At 38.2% G+C, this 25,151-nt stretch overlaps 1 protein-coding gene across 3 annotated transcripts; it reads right to left on the reverse strand.

Moving 5' to 3' along the window:
• Positions 1–679: 679 nt before the first annotated feature.
• Positions 680–24,565, reverse strand: melk (maternal embryonic leucine zipper kinase). Of its 3 annotated transcripts, none has more exons than XM_031899890.1 (18): positions 20,278–20,423; positions 17,054–17,161; positions 16,666–16,751; positions 15,760–15,876; positions 14,978–15,121; positions 14,171–14,239; positions 13,302–13,394; positions 12,080–12,178; positions 11,582–11,650; positions 10,120–10,218; positions 9,870–9,956; positions 7,523–7,651; positions 7,203–7,340; positions 6,416–6,644; positions 4,275–4,359; positions 3,630–3,798; positions 2,463–2,566; positions 680–1,073 (listed from the first exon to the last, which is right to left on the reverse strand). In XM_031899890.1, exons 2-18 carry the CDS (start codon positions 17,115–17,117, stop codon positions 896–898), a joined length of 1,959 nt encoding a protein of 652 aa, XP_031755750.1. In that variant the 5' UTR covers positions 17,118–17,161; positions 20,278–20,423; the 3' UTR covers positions 680–895.
• Positions 24,566–25,151: the final 586 nt, after the last annotated feature.

Below are 25,151 nucleotides of genomic sequence, written 5' to 3' on the forward strand. Positions count from 1 at the left end.
AGCATTGCCACTGCCTGCCCTTAATCACCAAGCTGGTATGTAAGCCAGACCCCTCCAAGTTGTATGATTACACCCCCGAGGTAGGTTTTGAGAGAGCACATAATTTAGTTAAGGTAGGACAATATGAATTCTGGAGTTAAACAAACACTAAACTTTTTAGCGCAAGGTACAGCCTGCAAACAGTGACAACTTTATATGAGCAAGGGAAAGTGCTGAAACATGATAAAGAGTGTAACAAGTCTTTCATTAAGGCTTGTAAAATAATCCCCATTTACTAGCCAGATTATAAATGTATTGCATCTACAAAGATTCTAGCAGTTTTTACTGCAGAACAAGCAACATACCCAAATGTGATCACTTCCCACTGGCCCAAAACCAAGGACTGAATTAACATTTTGTTACAATGCATACATCGTCATCCTAGAAGATTGGCATTTTGTTGCATTTAAAGACTACATTTATTGGATTCAATCCTATTTTATTCAACATATTGAGCGTACAGTTTAACTCTAGTAACCACAGCTGTGCCTTAATTAACAACCTCAATAAATCCTACTTAAGAACCTCAGACAGCAAAAGAATTATGCAAATATATCATCACCCATCCAACAATCAGCACAGTTCTACATGCAGACATCCTGTCCACTTGCAAACACATTGAAACAGAAGAACGCAAATACAAATTGTGAATAGTTTTAATTTATTTGAGAAATAGGTTCTTTCTAGACAAACTACAGACATTAAAAGTCAGACATTAACAAACATTAAAAAATATAGGATTATTTTACATTAATTCACAGACTGTGGAGTTCTTAAACACAGTAGAACAATTGGATACTGTGGGGACTATATATGTCCTTTACACCATGTGAATCAGAGAGGAAACTGTACATATTTACACCTTGCAGCTGGAGAGAATGTCTTCTACTAGTCTCTTGTAAACCCAAGCGTCACCTTTAAGCCTTTGTCTCCGGATACCGACCATTTCAGATTTGCTTAGCTGACATACTTCTAGCTCAAATTGCATAGTCACTTTGCCAAAATCTGACTGAGTCTTACACTTCAAAGTATACCTGAGGGAAAAGAAAGGCCTTTAATAACCAACAGTACAAAACTCCAGGAACTGCCTGGCGCACATAACATAAAATATAATTAATAAGCACAAACAAACCGCACTGACAGGACTTGTATGAAGCAAAAAATGGTGTTTAATTCAATGTTTCGTTTCTTAGACTCAAGCCGTCTTCAGGACACACAATTACAATGTGATCAAGTGATGAAACATATAGCTGAAAAGGGTGCAAAACGGTTTGGCATCATGTTGTAATTGTGTGTCCTGAAGACTGATTAATAATATATACACATACATATATATAAATTGACAGAAGCAGCAAGTAAATCCACTGCTGCCACTTAGGTTGCTATAAAGACTGAGCATATTTATCCGTACACGTGAACACAGCAGTGAAGTCCTCCTCTGTTGAACTGTACTCAATGTTTGATAAATGAGCCCCTATATTTGAAATCTATTCCAGACTTATGAAACAGTGCCCTCAAGTGGAGAATTACTACATCTGATTGGCTTGTAAACCTCAACTAGCCTATTTGGGGGAAAAATTTCCCCCAAGTGGGGGGGGAGGTTGAGTACTGAATAAAAAGGGAAAGTAATTTTCTGCTCTGACTCTATGCCAAAGGAACAGAGGCGGGGCAGTCAATATATGATTGACAGCTGGGATTTTTAAATGCCTTTATAATGGGTTTGGATATGTTAATATGCAAGTGAATTTGTAATTCATGTTTAATTTAAACAGGACTTTTACTATACAGCTTTTTATGTCTGGGTGACAGGTCCCCTTTAATTTTGTATCCAGAACCTCACTGGTACAGCTATAAGCCTGGGTGTGTTATAGACCAGCACATCAGAATCTTTATCCCCATGTCAAGAAGTTAAAACTGTTAGAAAGATGGATCTCTAATGTGCTGAGGTCTAAAGCCCTCTCTACCCATTTGAGAATTAAAGGTAGGAAAGAGGGAAAAAAAAATGCAAGTACAGGTATGGGTCCAGTTATCCAGAATGATCAGGACCAGGGGTTTTCCGTCATTTGGAACACTATACCTGGTCTACTAAAAAAATGTAAACAAAAACAATAGGATAGTTCTTCCAATAAGGATTAATTATATTTTAAGATTAAGTAAGTACAGGAAAAAGGAAATCCGTTTTGAAAATTTAAATCTGATTTAAATGGAGTCTGTGGTGACCCTCCCGTAATTCAGACCTTTTTTTTTGGATAATCGGTTTCTAGATAATGGATCCCATACCTGAAGTACATTAGTGATAATCTGTCCTCCATACCATTCCTAAAAGAGAGGGAAAAACCAAACTATCTAGAAGCATTTTAGCATTTTAAATCTCAAAGATAAAGTACAACTGAGGGGAAAATGACTGCATCCACATTTCTTACCCTTTCTGCACATAGTCAACATTCTTGGATGGAAGCACCTTTACAATCTGATTCAGCAACTGCTCAGGATTCATAATATTTGTAGTGGTCACATTGTAATGGGCCTGAAGAGTAAACATGGAATATCAGATCATTTACACACAAAAATACTGGTGCCTTTCATTTAAATGTAAAAATGTTAGCGTTCTTATGCATGACCTGACTGTTTAATGTATGCATTAATAGTTCAGTGATGTAGATGCTATATATGGCTAATTTGAACAAGCAGAAAGCTGGATTTACACACTGACAGTATAGAATAGTTTTACCCTTTGACATTTATAGGTGGACACGGGGGGTGGGGGGGTAATTTAGTTACACAGAAAAATTATTCCATCCATGTGATATAATGGATTAGAAAAGTTTCCCACATAGCACCTATATAGGTGCTATAAGATAGGGGACACAGGAAGTTGGATGCTCTTGTACCAAGATGGAATCTAAAAGTGACAAATTAAGAGGGATATAAAACAGGGACGTTAACTTGGCTAAAACTCTCACAAAGAGTTATCTGCTTGGATCATTTGGTTGGACTAACTTGTCTGTAGGTACAGTAAGCACAGTGACAGGTATTCGGTCATGATTTTTATGGTGTAGTTTTATTACATTACATTACACTGTTAACATTGGAAATAAGTAATTTTACCATTTAAAATTGTATTCTTGAACCAATAAAATGTATATTTAATTAGTTGTAATATAGGTGTGTAGGCAGGCCCGGATGAGCTGGACTTGGATTCCATCACAGGAAAACAGCACTCAAAAAATCCAATTAAATATTTTATATATTTCCCTGAATATTTCTACTGCATAGGTGTGAGCATGTGAATGCACCAATCAGTGCATTCTGTGCATGGGTCACTATCATGGTGCCCATGCCACAAGAAATACAGATTTGTGGCAAGATCTTTAATATCACGGCACTGCATTGACTACAGATATACGGAGCAGCTCTTTGACCCCATGAAATACATTTAAGGCTTTACTTGCCTAACTGAACAGAATATGCTTGCATGATTGCAAAAGTCCCCCCTCAGTTTAGACTTTTACAGAGAAAGTGGGTTTTTATAATGCATAACACACACTTAGACCAATGTAAGTTGTAAATTACATGTAGCAGAAGTATACCCTTAATTTTCTTGGTCCTTCTCGTGCGTATCCTTTCCTTTTGCTAGGTGTGAGCATTGTGATCATTTTATCCAGGCCTCTTTCAAGGCTTCCAAAAACCTTTGCTCCTTTTTTCTTCTGAGCACTATCAACATGCGCTTGGTTTAAATCCAATTCCACAGAGCGACATCTAGTTTAAAAAAAAAAAAAAATGCACAGAAAGCACAGGAGAAAAAAAAAATTTATAAACTGGAGTATTAAATGCCCAAGAGGTTTGTTATGAAACAGCACCATCTAGTGGAAATAACACTTATTCACAACTTTTATCCAGTGTTTGGAGAAAAAAAAAACCCCCAAACCAGTTATGTATAAAGAAATGCACATTAACTATGTTCAACTTCAAAAGACCCTATAACTTCATGTACTTGCTCAGACCCAGTTGTCAAATATGTCAGATTTTAGTGGTAGTATTTCTCCACCTTCTAATAGTTTTTAAATGGCAAAAAATAAACCCAGAAACCAACAAGAGAAAAACTATAAAATTTCACTTGACTGATTGGTACAGATAACTATCAACAATAAGCAGGTACTTGCTAGCAGCAAAAAGCTACTGTAAAGATAATTGAAAACCGTGTAGTTATATGTGCCGTAAATAACATAACTCACCTTCTTTCTGGGCTAATGACATTTGCAAGCTCTTCTCCTGTAGTAATAGGCTTTTTAGTTGGCGTTTCTTTTGACTGATTTTTCTCTGGAGATAAACATGAAAATAAATAATTAAAGTTGATCCAAGAAAATATTGAACCTCATGATGAAGTTTGCAATCAACTCTAAAGTCTGATCCGGACATCCTTGTGACCTATGCATTCAAGTGTGTTCAGTAGAAAAGCTTTCACAAGAATTGCAGATACTCAAATGATGCAATTAAAGGAGAATGCAAGTCAAAATTTAAAAAGCATATTGCCCAATAGTCCTCCTATTATTTAGTAAAAACGCCATACTTTTGGCTCACCTAATCAAATATTTACTCAGTCACACTTACTTCACATTTTCTATCTGTTTTCTTGAACAGGCAGCCATCTTTAAAAAGGTATTCTGCCTTCCTTGCTTCATACTGCACATGTGTTTCATGTCTCCCCACCCCCCTCTGGCAGATCTGCTTCTGATTGGCTGGTGGGCATGTGTAGCGCAGAACAGCAGACAGGATTAAGTTACACACATGTGCATTGCTACTGAAGGCTGCCGCTGGCAGCCTATAGGAAGGGGAGAGAGATTTCAGTGATGTCACTGGAGTCTTTACACTGCTGTAGGCTGCCAGCACCATATCTCAAAGAAGCAAGCAGGGATCTGGGAATTTAGATATGCAGTAAGTACTTAAAAAGAATGCCTTTAGACTTACTTTTAATTTATATTAACCTTTCCTTGTCCTTTAAGTTAAGCCCAGATTTACCATTAACGCTAACCAGGATGGCACATTAAAAGTAACACTAAAATTTTGTAAGAAAAAAATCTCTTCTACCCTGCTCCAATAATTGCCCTATCCTGCACACCATTTATTATTTTGAATGCTTTATTAGAAATTACCTGGCTTCCGGTCATTTGAAATAGGGCGATACAGCGATGCAGAATCCACTATGCGACGATCGATCCTAGCCCTACTCCGTCCTATACAGAAGGAAGGCTAGGAGAAGAAGTCGATTGTCGCATAGAGGATTCTGCCTCTTCTGCATTGCCGTATCGCCCTTTTTTAAATGACCAGAATCCAAGTTTTAGCAGGTATTTTCTAATAAAGCATTCAAACTAATAAATGGTGTGCAGGATAGGGCAATTATTTGGGCAGGGTAGAATAGATTTTTTACTTAAAGGAAAATTAACACTAAAATTTTGTAAGTAAAAAATCTATTCTACCCTGCCCAAATAATTGCCCTATCCTGCACACCATTTATTAGTTTGAATGCTTTATTAGAAAATACCTGCTAAAACTTGGATTCTGGTCATTTAAAAAAGGGCGATACGGCAATGCAGAAGAGGCAGAATCCTCTATGCGACAATCGACTTCTTCTCCTAGCCTTCCTTCTGTATAGGACGGAGTAGGGCTAGGATCGATCGTCGCATAGTGGATTCTGCATCGCTGTATCGCCCTATTTCAAATGACCGGAAGCCAGGTAATTTCTAATAAAGCATTCAAAATAATAAATGGTGTGCAGGATAGGGCAATTATTGGAGCAGGGTAGAAGAGATTTTTTTCTTACAAAATTTTAGTGTTAATTTTCCTTTAAGAAATCATACAGCTGCTTTGTAGTAATAAGGTTTGCTCTATCTGTAAAAGTGTTAGGGTGTCTAAGTTGTTATGTGGCACTTAGGACCTGCAAAAGAATGAGGAGATGTGAATATAAACAAAAACTAAAGTTTGCAATTAAATTTGCTTCCTTGGAGTTGCTGTCATACAGCAGTTATATAGATGCCCAGATATCATGCAATGGCATAAGCCTGCTAATGCACACACTGGCAGATTTTAACTTGAAAATGTTCACCTGCAGTTTTAGGCCAACATCCACCCCTTGTGCACAGTTAAAGGTGCCATAGTCACGGTCTGTAGGCAGATTCAGAAGTTCATCTGCCAGCAACCAAAATGCCAGGTGCATCATTAGCTGAAGGGTTACTCACCAAAAGTTTGTGCCATAAATGTTATAAAACAAAATAGCACAGGTTTCCATTTTCCTGATCATCATCATGCACAAAATACAATGTTAAATAAACGCCCAAGCTGGCCACAATCCCATCTTAACAGCCAAGGAACTGCTTACCTTTTGTATGAGAGTTTTTATTGGGGGTGGTGAGTATACCCTTCTTTTCATTCTGCTTCCTTCTGGGAGTAGGCGTCCAAGGTGCAGGGTGTAGAAAGACATTTTCATCCTTGCCCAATGCTGCATCACAGTTCTCTTTATCTTCACTTTTGTGTCTAGCATAACGTTGAACCACTGGAGTGGATGGTGCAGAATCCACACTATGGAATTCTGAACGGCCTTTAACATACTGTGTCATGGGGGGGGGGGGGGGGTGGAGAATTATAAAAAAAATACAATTATATATGTATTTATTATAAACTACAGTAACAAAGGAAAAGTTGTGTTCCACATCTGATTCATTAAGAATTCATCTGTTTCATTATACATTTTACACAGGGACAGAGTTTCATCTGTCTCTGGGTTGCCCCTTTTTGTTTGCCACCATTGAGATCACCTGACTGTAGCTGGGAAGGATATAGGAGCTACAACTTGGGTTTGGCCACGGCTGCTTTATAAAACTATAACAAAGAGCAAGTTGTGGTTACCACTAAATCTTAAACCATTAGGATGGGTACAATAAGGCCGTGACCACAAAATTCATATTGGTGAGTACAGAACCTCTTTTGCCTTTTTATTTTATATATATTATAGCAGCGAGAGGTCAACAAAAACATGTGGCTTTCATTACTGAGAAACCTATTTGTCATGTTTTCCAGGTCCCAATATGGGAAACAGCATTAAAACAGAACGGTCATATCTGCATAAGTACATGTCTTATCACACTAGATTATATGAGAAAATATACCTCTTTTGGGGTGTGCGGTTCAAAGCAGGAGTATGCAAAGTCTTCAGAAAAGAGTTCATCGTCTGAGAACTCCATGGATCCAAAGACATATGCAATTTCGCCACAATTAGGTTCCTCAAAATCTAGTGTGCTCTTTGGCTGCCAAAAACAAAAAAATACATTTAATATTAAATGTGCTCAAATCAGATTCAACCTTCAAAACACAATCTCCTACTAACTAATTTTGAGAATGTAAAAAGGCCAAATAGACCAAAGTTAGCACTGTCCATAATACCCTGCTTAACATGGAACATCCATATCCCAAAACGAAACAGACATACCCGGAGTTCTTTGAAGCTGGTAACAGGTTGATCTCCAACCGCTAGTGGGCGTTTTAGACGAACAGGCTTCCCATGACTCTTCTTTGAATGAAGCAGTAGGTAACTGGCTGTGATATGATCATAATTCCACTATATAAAATGAAGCAAGTGTATACAATGAAACAAATTTACAGATACTTTTCATTTAAACACACATTCTTGCAAATTGTCTCAGAATAGCAATGTCCACATCATACTAAAAGGGCCAGTATATCCTTATATTCAACATCAATTTAATAAATAGTACTTTTGCTAAAAACACTTTTTGCCTAATGTTTTAAATCACAAATGTATGTTTTTTGTTATTTTTCGAGTTTAACATGCAAACTGAAAATACTCCATGCTTTTTTCATGTGAGAAAGATTATTGAATTCTCAGTGCACAGAAAAACCCCCTGCATTATGGACTCCTGTTTATCTGTAAGCCAAGATAGTCACAACATAGGAAGGAAGGTAGGGAGTTGCATACGGGTAATGTAACCTACCTTGTAAGAACCAAAACAGTTTCCCTGTTAAGCTTAAGAAACAAAAAACACCAATGGATTTTGCATGTTTAAAACAGACAAGAAGCGTGTTCAGCAAAATCATAATCATTGTACCCATGTTGAACAAGGGGCTATACTGTCCTTTAAATGTAAACCACTGTTATGATTAATAGGATTACAACATTCTGTAGGCCCAAGGGAAATACTATTAAAGCCTCCACTACAGATGAATTTAGTCATAAGCACATACATAAATAAAATTAATAATCCTAAACAGAAAGGGGAGCCACAAAAAAAAAAAAAAATTTGCAAATAGTCAGTGAAACTTTTATGCAGTTAATCAATAGGTAAATGCAAAGTAGCATTGCGTGTGGGGTGCTGCCTCCTCAATACAGCTGGTCAAGCCAATAATTTCTGTGATCAAAAAAAGGAGAGGGGCATGCCTGATTAATCAAACCAAAATGCGTTGGGCTATCAAACCGGACTATATTTGAGATGCTGATTGTACTGCAGAAATTTGTAAGTTCAATATATTTTAATTAATAAATTGGTATCATTGATTTTATACTGTGGAAGCGCCCCTCTCTTTTTTGATCAACACATGTATTGAGCCTAAATGTCTTACACACAAAACAAGACTTTACTTTACTTACTAGACTAAATATTACAGAGTATTTTATAATAATGGAATCTTTTTAAATTCTAACAAAATGAAAACATACAAAGATAGGTTAAAAAAAAAGAGGATCTGAATTGCAGTTAATCTCAAAGTTAGCAGAAAGACTAAAAATTATTGGTTGGTAGGCCCATTTTGATCAATACGTATAATGTAGTTTACTAACCACCAAAACAGCTATCTGAAGGCACCATCTAGTGGACACAAGGGGTATTGATATTTGATTTGTCCGTAGTGGTATGTTGAAAAATTGACAATATTTTGGCAACTATAATGTTTCTAAATTATATCATTATTTCAGATATAATCTGATATCAATATTTTAACATTACATTTATCTTCTTGTTACAATAGCACATTTCTATTTGTTTACACATGAAAATAAAGGCAATTGAGTAGATTCAGTAGACATTAAATACATTTGTGGTCCCCTACAAGCTCTTTTTAGTATGCAACTTAGAAATGCTATTTCGGTTGTCAGCGTTACTGACCTGAACATTTTCAGGTAATGACCCAGCCATTTTTTAGATATCACAATTTCTTGCACAAACTTCAATGCACCTTATCTTATGTGGCTGGGATATATATACTGGAGATGGCACTATGGATATGAACTTATGAAAATACACAGGGAAGATGATGCTTTGAGTATTGCCTTTTAACTGGGAAGCTACATTACCCACATTGATGTATTAAAGTGATACGGACATAAAAACGACTTTAAAATATCAATCTACATAAAGTTACCTATAGGTCATGTTGATCATTACCTTCTGTTTATTTTTAAATATACCTTTAGTAAATTGCTTGTAATAATCATACCACCTCTTGAATACTTTATTCAAAGGGTGTGCAGAGTTTTTGTCATTGTATGTTACTAACCTGAACAAACTTTAAAAAAAAAAGTTGCTTTGTCAGACTTGAATTTATTACTTTGGAATACGAATAGGGAAATGTCTGCCTCTCAAACCACTGCCTGGTTGATAGGAAAACTGCTGTTGAAATTTTAAACTGAAGAGTTGCTTAACAAAAAAGTAATATTTAAAAAACTGAAGATCAATTGCAAGTTAACTTATGATGCATATGATATTCTATCACGTAGCATACCATCTTAACATCAATAGTACAGTGGCCAGGTGTAACTTTACCTCAGAAATTAATCTTGAAGTGCTAGTTCTACTACACTTGTAGAAAACGGAGAGTTCTGTAACACAATCTTCATCAACATAGCCAAGCTAAATTGGAGATAGAGGAAAATAAGTTAACATGGCTAACTTTCATTTGTAAAGAGGATTAGGATTAGGAGTACATTTACAAAACATTAACACTTGAGATGCACATTTTGAAAAGACCTACTGCTTTATTACTGCTGTGCAGGAATAAAATGGGAGCACTTACAGGATATTTACTTTGCCATTCCACAGGACAGGAATAACCCTGCATAAGCCATGGGTGGCTCAATAGATGCTTGACTGATATCCTTTTCTTGGGATCCACCTAGTGAAAATATTGCAATAGAATATTTAACAAAACATTACTTAGCGAATTCCTAAACTACTCCCATGTAACTAAGGGAGTCCCAAGACAGACTTTGATTTCTTACTATTGAGTGCTATTCTCATATCTACTGGGAGCTGCTATCTTGCTACTTTTCCATTGTTCTGCTGATCAGCTGCTGAGGAAGAAAGGAAGGGGGTGGCATCGCTACAACTTAGGGCTCTGGTACACGGGGAGATTAGTCGCCCGCGGCAAAACTCCCTGCTCGCGGGCGACTAATCTCCCCGAGTTGCCTTCCCCCTGCCATCCCTCCGGCGAACATGTAAGTCGCCGGCGGGATGGCAGACGCGGCAGCGCGATTTCGCGCAAATCGCCGAAAAAGACTCGCGAGGCTTTTTCGGCGATTTCCCGAAATCGCCCCGCCGCGTCTGCCATCCCGCCGGCGACTTACATGTTCGCCGGTGGGATGGCAGGGGGAAGGCAACTCGGGGAGATTAGTCGCCCGCGAGCAGGGAGTTTTGCCGCGGGCGACTAATCTCCCCGTGTACCAGAGCCCTTAGGTTGAAGTCAAACAGAGCTCCTAGTAGCAGCTACTTTTTCACAGCTACTAAACGCCAGAAAATACCCTGCTATAGACAATACTGAGAACTGCCTCTGCTAAAACACATGTAGAGACTATTATCAGTAAATGATGAGCATTGTCTGTTTTAGTAGCCACAACAAGTAACTGCTACTAGTAGCTCTGTGTGTCTTCACCCTTTGAGCAGCAGTAAGGGCTGTGGCACACAGGGAGATAAGTCGCCGTGCGACAAATCTTCCGAAATGCCATCCCATCAGCTAAAAATGTAAATTGCCGGTGGGATGGCATACGAGGCGCTGCGATCGCCGAAGTTGCCTCTGGAGGCATTTACATTTTAGCCGATGGGATGGCATTTTGGAAGATTTGTCACACGGCGAATAATCTCCGTGGTGCCACAGCCCTAAAGAGTAACAGAAGTTTATCAGAGCACAAGTCACATGGCTGTGGCACCCTGGGAAATAAAAAATGAAATTTCGAAATTAAATAAACAAATCTGTTTTTCAAACACAGGTATTAATGCAGGAAGCTCTATTAACGTGAGATTTAAAAAAAAAATAAAAAATAAAAAAATATATTTTCCCATGACAGTATTCCTTTAAATATGTGGATAACCCAAAGTTTTAAACATTTTCTGCAACAATGTAAAAAACACCAATAAGTGTGGCGATAAAACCGCTGTAATACACAGTATCTACTATTGCTTACTTTTAGGCCACAAATTACATTTGTTTCTGTTGCAATTCTACAAGAAACGATGAAAGGTGGACTGACAGGGGAGCTTACCTGGAGCATTTGGCTTAGTAGTAACACACTGCCAGGAGAAAGCCACTTTGGAATCTCATACTTCCCCCTCTGTAGGAAAAAAATCAGATACATTTTTTTTTTAATAAAATACAAGATAGGTATATGGTATATTCAGTGCACAGCATTTCCAGACACTATTATCAACCACTGAAACAGACTCTGCAAACCTTGTATGACATTACAAAAATAAGATACGGGGGTGCACAAGAAAGGCAAGTATACTCACATACAAGTTATTTTATTGAACATAAAATGGCACCTAGTAGATGGATAAACCATCTGTCTAATGCAACTAAACACCAGATCATCAATCCCAACTACAGCATAAGAAAGAAGCTAAAGCAAATTTAAACTAGCAGTACATTGTTATCAAGTATGCTTTCATAGACGCCAAAAATATGGCTATTCTCATGTCCTCAGACTTTAAAGCCTATTTACAAACAGTTTTAGCTCATCTTAAAACAGATGTGCACTTACCATTATCTTCTTATACAGCACCATCACATTATCATCATCAAATGGAAGATATCCACACATAAGTGCATACATTAATACTCCCATGCTCCAAATATCAGCCTAGAATATACAAACATCTATTGAACTTCATTTTAGCATTAAACAAAAAGTAAATTAAAAAAAAAATTGGATATTTGTTTAAAGCAAATCTAACCTAGATTTTTTTTTTTAATTTGTGCCTGGTTCCTATGGGAACTGTATTTCCCATGGTATAAGACTTTGTGCTTACTAACCCTAAAAAACTGCTGTCACGTGCAATTGTTATATTTGCCATTGGCAAATATTGATGGTTATTGTTGCATATGGTCATCCGCAATTATGGTCCAAAGAAGCAGATATGACACAAGGGAGAAAACGCAGCTTCTCTCACTTATCTTACAGTATCACATCCTCCCACTGAGAAGCAGCATTTGTCAGGTAGCTTAGTCACAACTGCTCTGGACATGTGTGGCCACCCTAACAGACATTAATAATTAGACATACTGCTTTCATATGAAAGTGCACAATTAGAACATTCAATTGTGCTACTTATACAGAACATATATTGATGATTTGTTCTTTTGTAAGGCCAGCTTTGGTATACAACAAAAACTCATTCTACAACATTTCTGAACAAGTGTTGTTTTGAGATATGAAGGTCTTATTTACCACAGTCATTTTAGATTTGTGCTCATACTATAATTAACTCTCTATGTCTCTTAGAGGAGGGGGTTTTAGGAAGCAGAGGAGCTCAGTGTGAATCTGACGGAGAATAGAGCCTTTTAAGTAACTAATCTATCTATGCTGGTTGAACACAGCTGAGGATTGACAGCACTAACAAACAATCAGAAAGAGAGGCAGAACTGTCAAATTAATTTGACTCCGACGGAGAGCTAGCCAGAGGCCACGAAAGAAAGAGGCACCAACCAGTGGGACCAGTGTATTAGCTGGATATTTTAAAAACTATAGCATTTAGAGACTGTTTCATTTTAGTAATTATTAATTTCACGACCACTCCACTTTAATTAAAATGGTTCTTTCACTGATAGATGATCAGGCTATGGGCATTTTTTGGGTAAAAAAAACTAATGTGCCACTGACTAATTTTAATTACATTATTGTTGACATTAAGCTTTATATATTCCGAACAGGCACATTTTCGTTAGCTACCTCTTATAGGTGATATGATTATTAAATTTCTTACCTCAGAGCCGATATAGGCTTTACCCTGGATCAGTTCAGGTGCTGCGTAAGCTGGGCTTCCGCAACAAGTCATAAGATGATAATCTAAGCCACCCTACATATAAAAGAATAGGAAGAGGCTTACTGATAAATTGATAAACACCTGCAGCTTATAAAAAACTACAGAATTGAAACACCAAGTAACAGAACTTTATATTGTACTTTTGCTTCTTGGCAGTAGAGGGTGCAAGAGTATAAAAATTTTAAAACAGAAAAACACAATTTTGTGCTTTAAAATTCTGTGTTTTTTGAGGAAAAAAACAAACAAAACACAAGTGTCTGCAATATTCAGCCGCCTATTAAATGCCATAACCTGTTTCCAAAGTCGGACCACTGTGTATAAATATATATATTTATATTTATACACAGAACAGGTATAGCATCAGTTATCCAGAATGCTTGGGACCATGGAGTTTTCCAGATAAGAGGTCTTTTCATACATTGGGCCTCCATACATTAAGCCAGCTTAGCAAACTACCCAATGCCATATGAATTCATGCACCCCATATCATCATGGATGCTGGCTTTTGAACTGTGCGCTCATAAGTCAGATAGTCATTCTTCTCTTTAGACTCGAGGATGCAGCATCCATGATTTCCAAAAAAGAAGTTCAAATTTTGATCATCAGACCTCAGAACAGTTACACGCATATTGCCAAAGAATTAGTGCGGATAACACTAGACACATGTAAAGCCATTAGAAATGGACGCATGTCCGCTGACAAAGTCATAGGAAGTACATCTCTTTTAATATAGCTCCGTTACACAGGTGCTTACGTTGGGTATAATATAACACACACCAGGATTTTTAAAGATTTAAAAATATTAAAACCTTTGGCTTAGCGCACAGTCCAAAGTCTATTAACTTCAAGTTCTGATCTTCGTCAATAAGAAGGTTTTCCTAGGGAAGGGGGAGAAAAATAAAAAATAAATGCAGATACTGGCTCTTTCTAAAATCTTTATTAATACTAATTACTAATAATTAATACTAAATTAGTATCTCATATTTGCTGGTCATATTATGAATTACAATGAATTTGATTTTATTGTTTTTGCAACAATATACTTAGGGTGATAGCGCTGCTGCAGAACACTAAACCATAGTTTTTAAAGTGGCAGAGAGATCTATTAAAAGGGGATGTTTCTTTTACAATTTACTTCTGCTTTCTAACCTGGCTGCCAAAGACAGCAACACCCTGCCGCCGGAATGTAAATTTAATTAGAAGCAATTTTTTCTATTATATTCTATCCTAAAAGCAAAATGGAGTTTAGTTAAGTGAAAATAAACCACTACAACACAAAAATAAATAAGTTAATTAGAACTAGAAACTCTAATTTGGATAATACTGTCATGCAAATGTATAAATGGTATAGCAGCATGCCTCTAACCTAACTTTTCCTAGGATACAGGGTTTGAAATGCAGCTAGGAAATACTGACCATGTCTAAGTTTCTACTGTATAAACAGAAAAGCTGAATATACCCCCTTTTACAGCTTGAAAGAGTGACTAGAGCTTTTATTAAAGAAATAATGCTTTGCATAAAATAAATAAGATACTATATAGTTTTTTTTTTTTTTTTTTTTAACATTACCACAAACAAAATGTGAGTGATGTAAATAGGCTTTTAACGAAACATACAGGCTTTAGGTCTCTATGAGCGTATCCTTGGCTGTGGATATAGGCAACAGCTGAAACAATCTGACGAAAAAAAACACGGGCTTCATCCTCTGTTAATCGATCCTTTGCAATAATGTAGTCAAAAAGCTCACCTCCAGGACAATACTAAAAAAAATACATTTATTCATTAGTAATTAAAATGCTACCCAAGATCTACAGTGAAAAATCATGTATGAAGTGGCAAACGGGCAAAGCTAAAGGAAAACCCAGTTATTACACTGAGCAAGAACACTCAAAAATGTTGCAATTTCCCTTTAGACATCATGTCATTACAGTTATATCTCTTCTAATTTACTACCTTTCTTCTCACTCATAAACAGACACATCCTGCATTAAATAATAGATCTCCATTCTGCAATCACTCAGCTGTCACTAAGACACATCAAGCCATCACACAGGGTGCAACAAATGGTGAAAGCACACCAATACATTTCTAAACTACCAGAGATGTGTAACAAGCTGCAACTGGCTGTTTGCAACGCTATAAACGGAAACATTTAAGAAGATAAGGTGAAAATATGCAATTAAAATGTAAGAATTCCAAATACTTAAGTCTTAAAAACACATTACCATGATCAACAAACAGTTTTCCTGAACAAGTTTTTAGAAAAAGACAAACCAGGAAGGAAAAAAAGTGTCCTTTCATTTGCTGGAAAACTACAGTCAGTATGGCATATGAGAATAAAAAAAACCTGAGGATGCCATCATATGATAAAATAAGAATGAATTTAATAATAAATCACCTCAAGGACCATGAATATTTTATTTGGTGTTTCAATAACGTGATAAAGTCTACAAACATGTTGATGGCTCAAGTTCTTCATGGCATCTATTTCTGTTTTGACACGAGGTAGATCATCCTACAAGATAGGTAACATTCTGATGTGTATCAGTGATAACATTCCATTTGAACAGGTCAAATGTTTAATCTGAAAGTTATCTCTCAAACAATGTATTTGCAAGGTGGTGGTTAAAAAGTTTGTTGCTATTTACAGGTATAGGACTCATTAACCAGAATGCTCTGGACCCAGGGTATTCCGGATAAGGGGTCTTTCTGTAATTTGGATTTCCATACCATAAGTGTACTAAAAATTTAATAAAACAATAATTAAACCCAATTATTGGATTGTTTTGCTTCTAATAAGGATTAATGATATCTTAGTTGGGATCAAATAAAAAGGTACTGTTTTATTATTACAAAGAAATAAGAAATCAATTTTAAAAATCTGAATTATTTTATTAAAATGAAGTCTATGGGAGACAGGCTTTCCATAATTCAGAGCTTTCAGGATAATGGGTTTCCGGATAACGGATCCCATACCTATAGGATAGGTTAGTTAAGGCATGAGATAGCTCTTACTTATGTCAACTATAGAAGAGGATTGTCACCTGCAAAAGTCAGAATATTTTAACACTGTATTGGTTGCCTTCTAGCACTTCAAATACATGCCGTATATTGGCTTTTAGTATGACAATAAAATCAGTGTATTTATTTTTTCCCACAGTCTTCTTAGGCTCACAACTACTGCTATATATTTTGGTGGTGGTGGGTGGGGGAATTAAATATCCACAATGAAGAAACCACTAAACTTTATTTTACTTCTGAATTTTAAGCACTTTAATATACAGAGCTACAAAGTAAAACATACCCCAAGAGATTCCTTGTCCATAATTTTTATTGCTACTTTTTCACCCGTTGTAAGATGGCTAGCAAGCTTAACTTTAGCAAATCCACCTAGAATAAGAAAGGCAGTTAATACATAATAAATCGAGCATAATGCAAGTATGTTTCTTTGCTGGATTTAGATGCCAACAGGGGAATGTTCTGTTATTTATGATGAAAAATTATAATTATGTAATCTTTGCAACCACTGCAGTTCTTTTGTTTCAACTGCAATTTAAAGTAGGCCAAGCTTGAAATGCTCCTCAAGATACCAGGAAATGTTCCCATGCCTGGCTTCAGACTGGTCAAAGTTATTGTACTAGGTATCACAGTGCACTATGCCATACCTTCATCATTTAAATCTTGGCACTTACCTGTTCCAATTGTTTCATGCAACTCATAGTATTTAAGTAGCTCTTCATAATCATCAACAGCCATGACAGCAGCCTCCGTAAACCGAGTTTTAGTTTTTAACAACAGTTCTACAGGGGGGAAGGGGGAAGAACAAATAGAAACTTAGCTTTAAGTATCAGAACTGTAATAATTCACAGCAGTAACGTTTTAGTTGTGTGTGAACATGGCAAGCTGCAGCAACGGTTTTGTCTGATTATTATTAAAGGGGTTGTTCACCTTTGAGTTAACTTTTAGTATGATGCAGAGTGAAATTCTGAGAATTTACAATTGGTCTTTTTTTTTTTTTTTTTAATTGTAGTTACATTTTTTTCAATAATGTTTGCAGGTCTCCAGCTATCTGGTTGCTAAGGTCCAAATTACTTATATATAATTAAATATTATATGCCAAAGTGACATTATTGCAGATAACTTTAATATGAGCACTGCCGTCAGTGAAATGCTTTTTTGTGCCTAAAGCATGTAATCTCCATTTCACAAAATTAGCTATTTTTAAAGGGGATATATTGCGTGAACAACAATATTGTGCCAATGAATTGTACTCATCTAAATACAGAAGGAAAAAGTAGTGCTTAAGCCTGATTAAAAATTTCTCCAAAAACCCTTCTAGTCCATGCATCTGTGCCACTTCCTACTGCCTCCTTTCCCAGGCTGTGCAGGGGGTCCGGCGGCACTCCGCATACTGCACTGTAGTATAGGAGCCAATCACCAGCTAGTCTGACCTGATAGAGAACTGAAGCATGTCTTTGTTTGTGTGACAGTAGGGCTGTGATTGGCTTTCCCCCTTCTACTGTGCTTCTGGCAGGGACCATTAGGACACACCCTTATTTGAAACACAGACAGGGACCTGAGAGGATCTATAGGGAGTTTCAATAAAGGGGCCATTTTTGAAACCAGCACCATATTCATAATTGCCAACAGTATTAGAGGTTTTTTTTTATCCTATATATCTCCACCTCACTCCAGACTTAACCAGGAAAATTTTTTCAACAGCTTTTATACTGAACTTTACAATGTGCTAGCCAGGCAGCTATTACCCTAGCAGCAGGTGTTTTGATTACATCTATAAGAGTCATACCAGCTGTAATAGGCCTAGATGTTATTCTGGTAATTAGTATTAAGCTTGGCTTAAAGGAGACATATCCTATAAAAATTATGAATATACCAGTGAATTATACTCCTCTAGATATAGAAGGATTGAACACACTGCACTGTAGGGCAGGAACCCATCAGCAGCTAGGCTGACCTGATAGGGAACTGAAGCCTGTCTTTGCTTGTTTGAGTGCAAGGCTGTGATTGGCTATCCCCCTCCTGCTGTGCTTCCGGCTGGGACCATTAGGACACGCCCACCCTTCATTTTAAACACGGACAGAGAACTGATAGGATCTATCGGAGCTCCAATAAAGGGGCCATTATTACAGATAGGATTCCTTTTTAGCCCTAAGTGAAAACAGCACCATATATTATTCATAACTGCCTACAAAATTAGGGTTTTTTCCATTTGTCTTATATGTCTCCTTTAACATTCTTTTGTATACTTCGGCACACTCCTACAAGGCTCTTGAGGCTTGCAAATAAAAGCTTGCAAGGTGGAAATTAAATGCTTGACCAATATGAAGTATCTAGCAGCGTAGTTAAATGGTCAGCTTACACTAAATGGGTCAGATTCACAGCTTTATTAAAGGGCAAGGAAAGGCTAAGTCACTTGGGGGTGTCAAAATGTTAGGCACCCCCAAGTGACTTTAATCACTTACCTTGTACCCTGGGCTGGTGCCCCTGTTAGGAGAAAACAGCACCAGCCCGGGGTACCTGCGAGAACTTCCTCCTTCGTTTTGCCGGACCCCACGACAGGTGCATGCACAGTAGAGTGAAAAGCCTACTTCTCTGTTAAAGTTCGGCTCTTCAATCTACTGCGCATGCGCACGCTCGCGAACAGGAAGGAGGAAGCGCTGCAGCTACCCTGGGCTGGTGCTGTTCTCTCCGAACAGGAGCACCAGCCCGGGGTAAAAGGTAAGTGATTTAAGTCACTTGGGGGTGCCTAACATTTTGGCACCCCCAAGTGACTTTGCCTTTCCTTCTCCTTTAACAGAGTTGGCTCTTCCTTTCATGTTCCATGGTCGGTCACTGTGCATGCACAGTGAACATTACTGATATAATTTGGAGCATAGCGAATGTGCAAACATCACTTCCACCAATGCACGCATGTGCAAAACTCAGTGGACCAACAATCCCTCAGCAAAGTAACTTCCGGGGTTGATACCTCTGAAAGATTTACAAACAACATTACTTATACACCTTACATAAGAGGCTTCCATCCATGTTTATTGCAAACCCACTTTGAGTTCCAACACTCAGTGAGGCATAACAAAATTACAACAATATCTAAACCCTGTATCTAACTAGCCATTGCTCCAAGGAAATACATAGCAGCAAGTGAGTGTTTTCCCCAAATCTCACTGTAACTGACACACTGACATATACCTACAAAAAAAAACCAAACATTTTCCCAATAACCACTTACTAACTAGACGCCAAGCATGACCTCTTTAGGAGTTGGACCCACAGTTTGGAAATGTCATCAGTAATGTCACTGGTAATATGTGGATTCCAGGGGCTGTTATAACATGCCACAGACAGTCACTATCTATTGGATCTGTGGGGGGGGGGGGTTCTGTTTGGGCCTCTGTGTACCTCAAATGTTAGGGCCTCCTTCAAATTCAAGTCTGAGATAAAGATACTGTCAAAAAATACTCTACAACTACTAATGCCATCAACAAATGCCTACACACACACACACACAAATATAAATGTTACGAAACAGCTAAACTGCACAGAACCCTTAATATTCGCAGCACACAGGCACTTACTGTTCCAGAAATAGTCTACATATAGCACACCAATAAATTAGGAGTAAGCTCTTTTCAGAGATTGTGAACCCACGTTGTGGACTGTATGCCTAACACACGGCAGAACTGAAACAACTGCAATGTAAGATGTGAATTCAATATGGCCCGTTTTTAAGATTAAATATAGTACAAACAAGTTCTTTCGAAGGTTGTCAAATCGTTATGGGTGCTTCGTACCCGTTTCTACCTATCTCACACGCCTACGAAACCCTTAAAAGCTTGATTATATAGATAAATATATGTATCAGGTTATGACGTTTGAGGAGAATACAGCTGCCAACCTTTCACCAGGTGATGGTTTGCGTCTCTCCGATCTTGTCAGAGAATAATCAGGCAGTGCCGGCACCGCTGGATCCCAGCTACAAACAAGGCAGAGCCAAAAGCTTATACGTGAGCCGAACTAAACATTTAAATTTCCCAGGAAAGAACGTCAACTTCCGTGCAGGGACTGGCTGGACCAATGAAATTAAACCTCCCATAGGGACAACGGAGCGCAAGGAATGTCGGGAGGAGGGTCAACACAGGCACGTAAAACGTTCCTGGAACAGTAACAGAGCCGCGCAGCCATGTTGGTATGGGAAGAATGCATTTGTCAGAATACAACTCTGGGTTTCTAGCAAATCAACTTCACTACCACCACTTAAAAAAAACAACTTTTAAATGCAATAAGATGTTTGAAATATTTGCATCCTACTCCAGCGCAACACTCTTATACGTTTCAGGGGCACTTCCTATATAATTAACCCAGCTGTTACTGCCGAACCTCTGATCCAGACGTCACATCACACTATGCGTATATATGAGCAGTGCTGTTTTGGCCACATCTTCCCCAGCAATATGCCCCACCACCAGACCTCTGTTCCCAATATTCAATTAAGATTACAATTAATTTTTGTTGTCTCAGCTCAAAGTGTGAGCTATTGCAAGTGTCCAAAAAAAGGCATATCTTTTCCTTGTTACCAACAAAGCCTGCCACCATCAGGGCCTTTCCTCCCAGTACAATTGACAAGCCTGGCCCAAGTTGTGCAAACTAGTGCATGGTGACATTAAGGGGCTGATTTACTAATCCACGAATCCGAATCCCAAATGGGAAAAAATCGGATTGGAAACAAACATTTTGCGACTTTTTCGTATTTTTTGCGATTTTTTTTCGTCGCCGTCGCAACTTTTTTGTGAATTGTCACGACTTTTTCGTAGCCGTTACGACTTGCGCGAATGGTTGCGACTTTTTCGTATTGAGCGCTAGTAAACAGCGGGCAAACCTTTCCGATTTTTTCGCGACACTCGCAACAATTTACAAAAAAGTCGCGCCAATTTACGAAAAAGTCGCAAAAGGTGACGAAAAAATCGCACTTTCAATCCGTTCGTGGATTATTAAATCACCCCCTAAGTGATCTTTAGGATTTTTTGTCCTTTGAGGGTCCCAGTTTTTAGTATTTTTGTGCTAATAAGGGACAGATATATCACAATTTAGGTACAAAAATGGCTAATTTAGGCAAATTCAATGACTGAAATTGACCAAAAGTTATCTTGAAAATTTTCTGGTTCTTTTTTTTTTCCACGGTGACATCAGAAGGTCTAACACCCATATGTAACAAAAGGCACTGTTTGCCCAGGAGCAGTAACTAGGATTTCCAACTTTTGGGGGCACATTCATCAAAGTCCGACAATTTGCATGACAAGATCGGATTTGTCGCAACGAGTACGAAAGTTTCAGATTCATTCAAGCTTTGGTATTGTGACTTTCCTTGGGCCAGGTTGGAGCTGCAGAGTGCCATTGAGTCCTATGGGAGGCTTCCAAAATCATGCACTGAAGGTTCAAAGTCAGAAAGTTTTTTGCACCGTTTACAATCATTTGGATACGAAAATTTCGGATCCTAAGTACGAAATTTTTGAATTCAAACAGAAAGAATTTGTGACATTTGAGATCATCAGAAATATTCGGATTTTGTGATTCGGATTCGTACCTTAGTAAATCCGGCCCTCTGTGTTCCTATCTCCGGGCAGGGGATGAGGGGTGTGTTGTCACTGGGAGGGACAATGGCGTCAAAGGTGCAGGGCTATGATGTAGCGATTGACCAGTTGCCACGTCAAACTCAGAGAATCCTGCTTGGTTTTCCAAATTGGGAAAACCGGGCAGGCAGCTTTGACCTAGACAGCACTTCTGAAAACCGTCTGTCTGGGTCAAAACCGGACAGGTTGCAACCTTAGCAGTAACTCATAACAAACAATAAGCTTTTAATTTGCTTTTAAACAGGTGACCAGTAAATGGTTCCTTCTGATTGGGTGCTATGGGTTACCTTTCCTGGGCAAACTAAGAGGTATATTTTTATATTTATCATGCTGTGTAAACGTGGAGTGAAGCATTATCGGTGATGTTGCCTGGGCAACCACTCAGCAATGGCTACCTGTCTGTGTTTGGAACTCACAGAGGGGCTGGGGGTGCTGCCTGCCACTGCAAGAGGCAGAGGGAGCCTTTCACAAAGTCACTGAGTGTCTGAGCAACTGAGAGGCTAAGAGAAAGCTAAGAAATTTCCCCAAACCCAAACCATTTGTGTTTTTACTGGTAATCCACAAGGGGCATAGTGGATTGTATGCTGAAATGGGCACCCCTATGTTATATAAACTGCCTTAAATTGAAGAAAGTGTCTGTTGTGGATCCTGCAAGTTTACATAATCTATTGACCAGGACAAGTGATTGTCTTCAACCTGGAAACTAATTAAAATACAAATATAAAGGACAGTTATCCCCACCTTAATCACTTTACTGCAGTACATTTGTGTCTTCAAAATATGGTTCACCAGTGCCTCTGATCCAATCATACACCATAACGGGATAGGACTACCCCTAAGGGGGTAATAGCCACTCATACTGTGTTGCACCTTCCTCAGATGGATTAGAGGCACCAGTGAACCACATTTTGAGGGTGTGAAAGTACTGTATACAACTGCCATGTTCCAATTTACGGGATGGCCATCTCCTATAGACTACATTATAAGCAAATTATACTTTTCATACTTTTAAAAATGATATCCATTTTCTCTGTAATAATAAAATAGTACCTTGTAATTGATCCCAGCATTTTGATAATTTATAGCTTTTAGAAATTTTGCACTGTTACAAAGTTATGGCTATTTATTGAAGCAGCCTCCCATCCCCCACCCTCCAGAGTCTCTGGATTCCTGGTCTGCGTGGGTGATGGAGAAATGTGCAAGTGACAGAGCAAAGTGAAAGCTGATTTGCTGTTGTATGTCATGAGGCTACACCCCTCAACAGCAAATATGTGCAAAGGCAATGTAAAGGAATGGAGCTGGACTGAGTGCTGCATATGTACATATTATTATTATTAACATTTATTTATAAAGCACCAACATATTCTGCAGCGCTGTACAATAAGTGGGTTTCATACATTGGACATATAACAATAAATCAGCTTATTCTTTATATCCTCATATACACAGCACTTCAGGCTGTGCATTTGAGTTTTGTTCTGCTCACTAGCGGGCTTAGATCAGCTTCCAGTCACCCTCCTGCAATTTACACATGCAAATAAAAATTTAATTCAATAGTCCGATACAGGTATAAAAAAAATTGTGTATAAAAGAGACTTCTTTCATATCAGTGACATGTCAATTTCAGCAATACACACCTCTGCACAGACAACTGTGTGTGTACAGGCACTTAAATTTCTGTATGTTGGATTCACACACCTCTCTTCGCCTCTCACTTAGAGCTCTCCTATAGACTGACTAGCCAAGCTCTCAGGCTTCTTGATTGGCCAGTTGAGTCTACCCTGGCCCACCTGGTCAGTCTGTAGCTTTTACTATTCTATAGCCAGTTCATGTTGGCTATATATTCTGCTGTTGTTTAGTTTGCATACATATGAAGAGTGACTACAATGTTATTGCAAAAACAGTAGCGCATGTTATTGTTCCTACAACAGTAACATCTGCAAAAGAAAAAAAGTTTATTTAAAGTTGTTTGTTATAATTAGTTATGCAAAAGGCAAATTGTAGTTTTATAGGAATGTGTAAGTAGATGCTACTAACTACAACTCCCAGCATCACCTGCCAACTCACTTGGCACATATTCTTCAAATTGCTGGGCTAAATATCTTGATTGCTCCTGCTCAAAAAATCAAGTGATTTGTAACTACTTTCATGTTTTTCTCATAGATAACCAAGAAACAGTTCAAGGTGTTTGTTAGAGACCCAGGTGAGTGAGAGGGAAAGTGTCAGACAATGTAAGGGTGAATTGGTTTGAATTTTTAGACCTTCAAAGTCCTTTCCAGGTTTTCTATCAAATAGGAAAGATGGGCATGTGGGGGTTGAATTTTAGACGTTGGTCAAGAATGGACCACTTCCACACCTCTGTGCTCAGAGCACTAGCTGCCTGTCAGAACTGAGGAGCCAAGTTAAGCAAACCCATTCATGATAGTTCCCCTTTAATGTTTAAAAGAGAAGGAAAGGGGATCCAAAATGTTAGGCATCCCCCAGTGATTGTAATCACTTACCTGAATCGGTGCTCCTGTTAGCAGAAACCTGCACCGGCCCCGGGAACTTGCAAGTGTTCCTCTTCCTTCAGCTGTCTTTGTGCCGCTTGTGCATGTGCAGTAGAGTGAAAAGCCAAACTTTAACAATAAAAGGCGGCTTTTTCACTGTGCTGTGCATGCACGGGCCTGGGATCACAAAGAAAGAAGACAGGAGGGAGAGGATCTCTTGCGTGCGTATCCAAGCTGCTACAGTTTTCTGCTGACGGGACCGACCAGAGGTATCGGGTAAGTGATTACAATCATTGGGAGGTGCCTAACGTTTTGGCACCCCCTCAGTGGTTTATTAGCAACCCCTTTCAGTGGTTTATTAGCAGACTTAAAGTGATACTAACATGAACAAACTACTTTTTAAAATATGAATCTACATAAAAAGTTCTAGTATAGGTCATGTTGATGGTTTTTCGGTCATAGGGCTGCTTTTGAAAATAACTGTTACTTGAAATTCCTAAACTTGACTGTTTTGCCAACCTGACTGCCCCTTCTTGGCCTGTCAGTAATAGCTTCTAATGCTAACAGACTCCTGCTGCACAAATATGGCAGCCCCCTCATAGAGGAACATGAGGGATCAGATAGGGAATGTAAAACCGGTGCGATGTCCCACA

Source organism: Xenopus tropicalis, chromosome 1, assembly GCF_000004195.4.
Source record: "Xenopus tropicalis strain Nigerian chromosome 1, UCB_Xtro_10.0, whole genome shotgun sequence".
NCBI classification, from domain to species: domain Eukaryota; kingdom Metazoa; phylum Chordata; class Amphibia; order Anura; family Pipidae; genus Xenopus; species Xenopus tropicalis.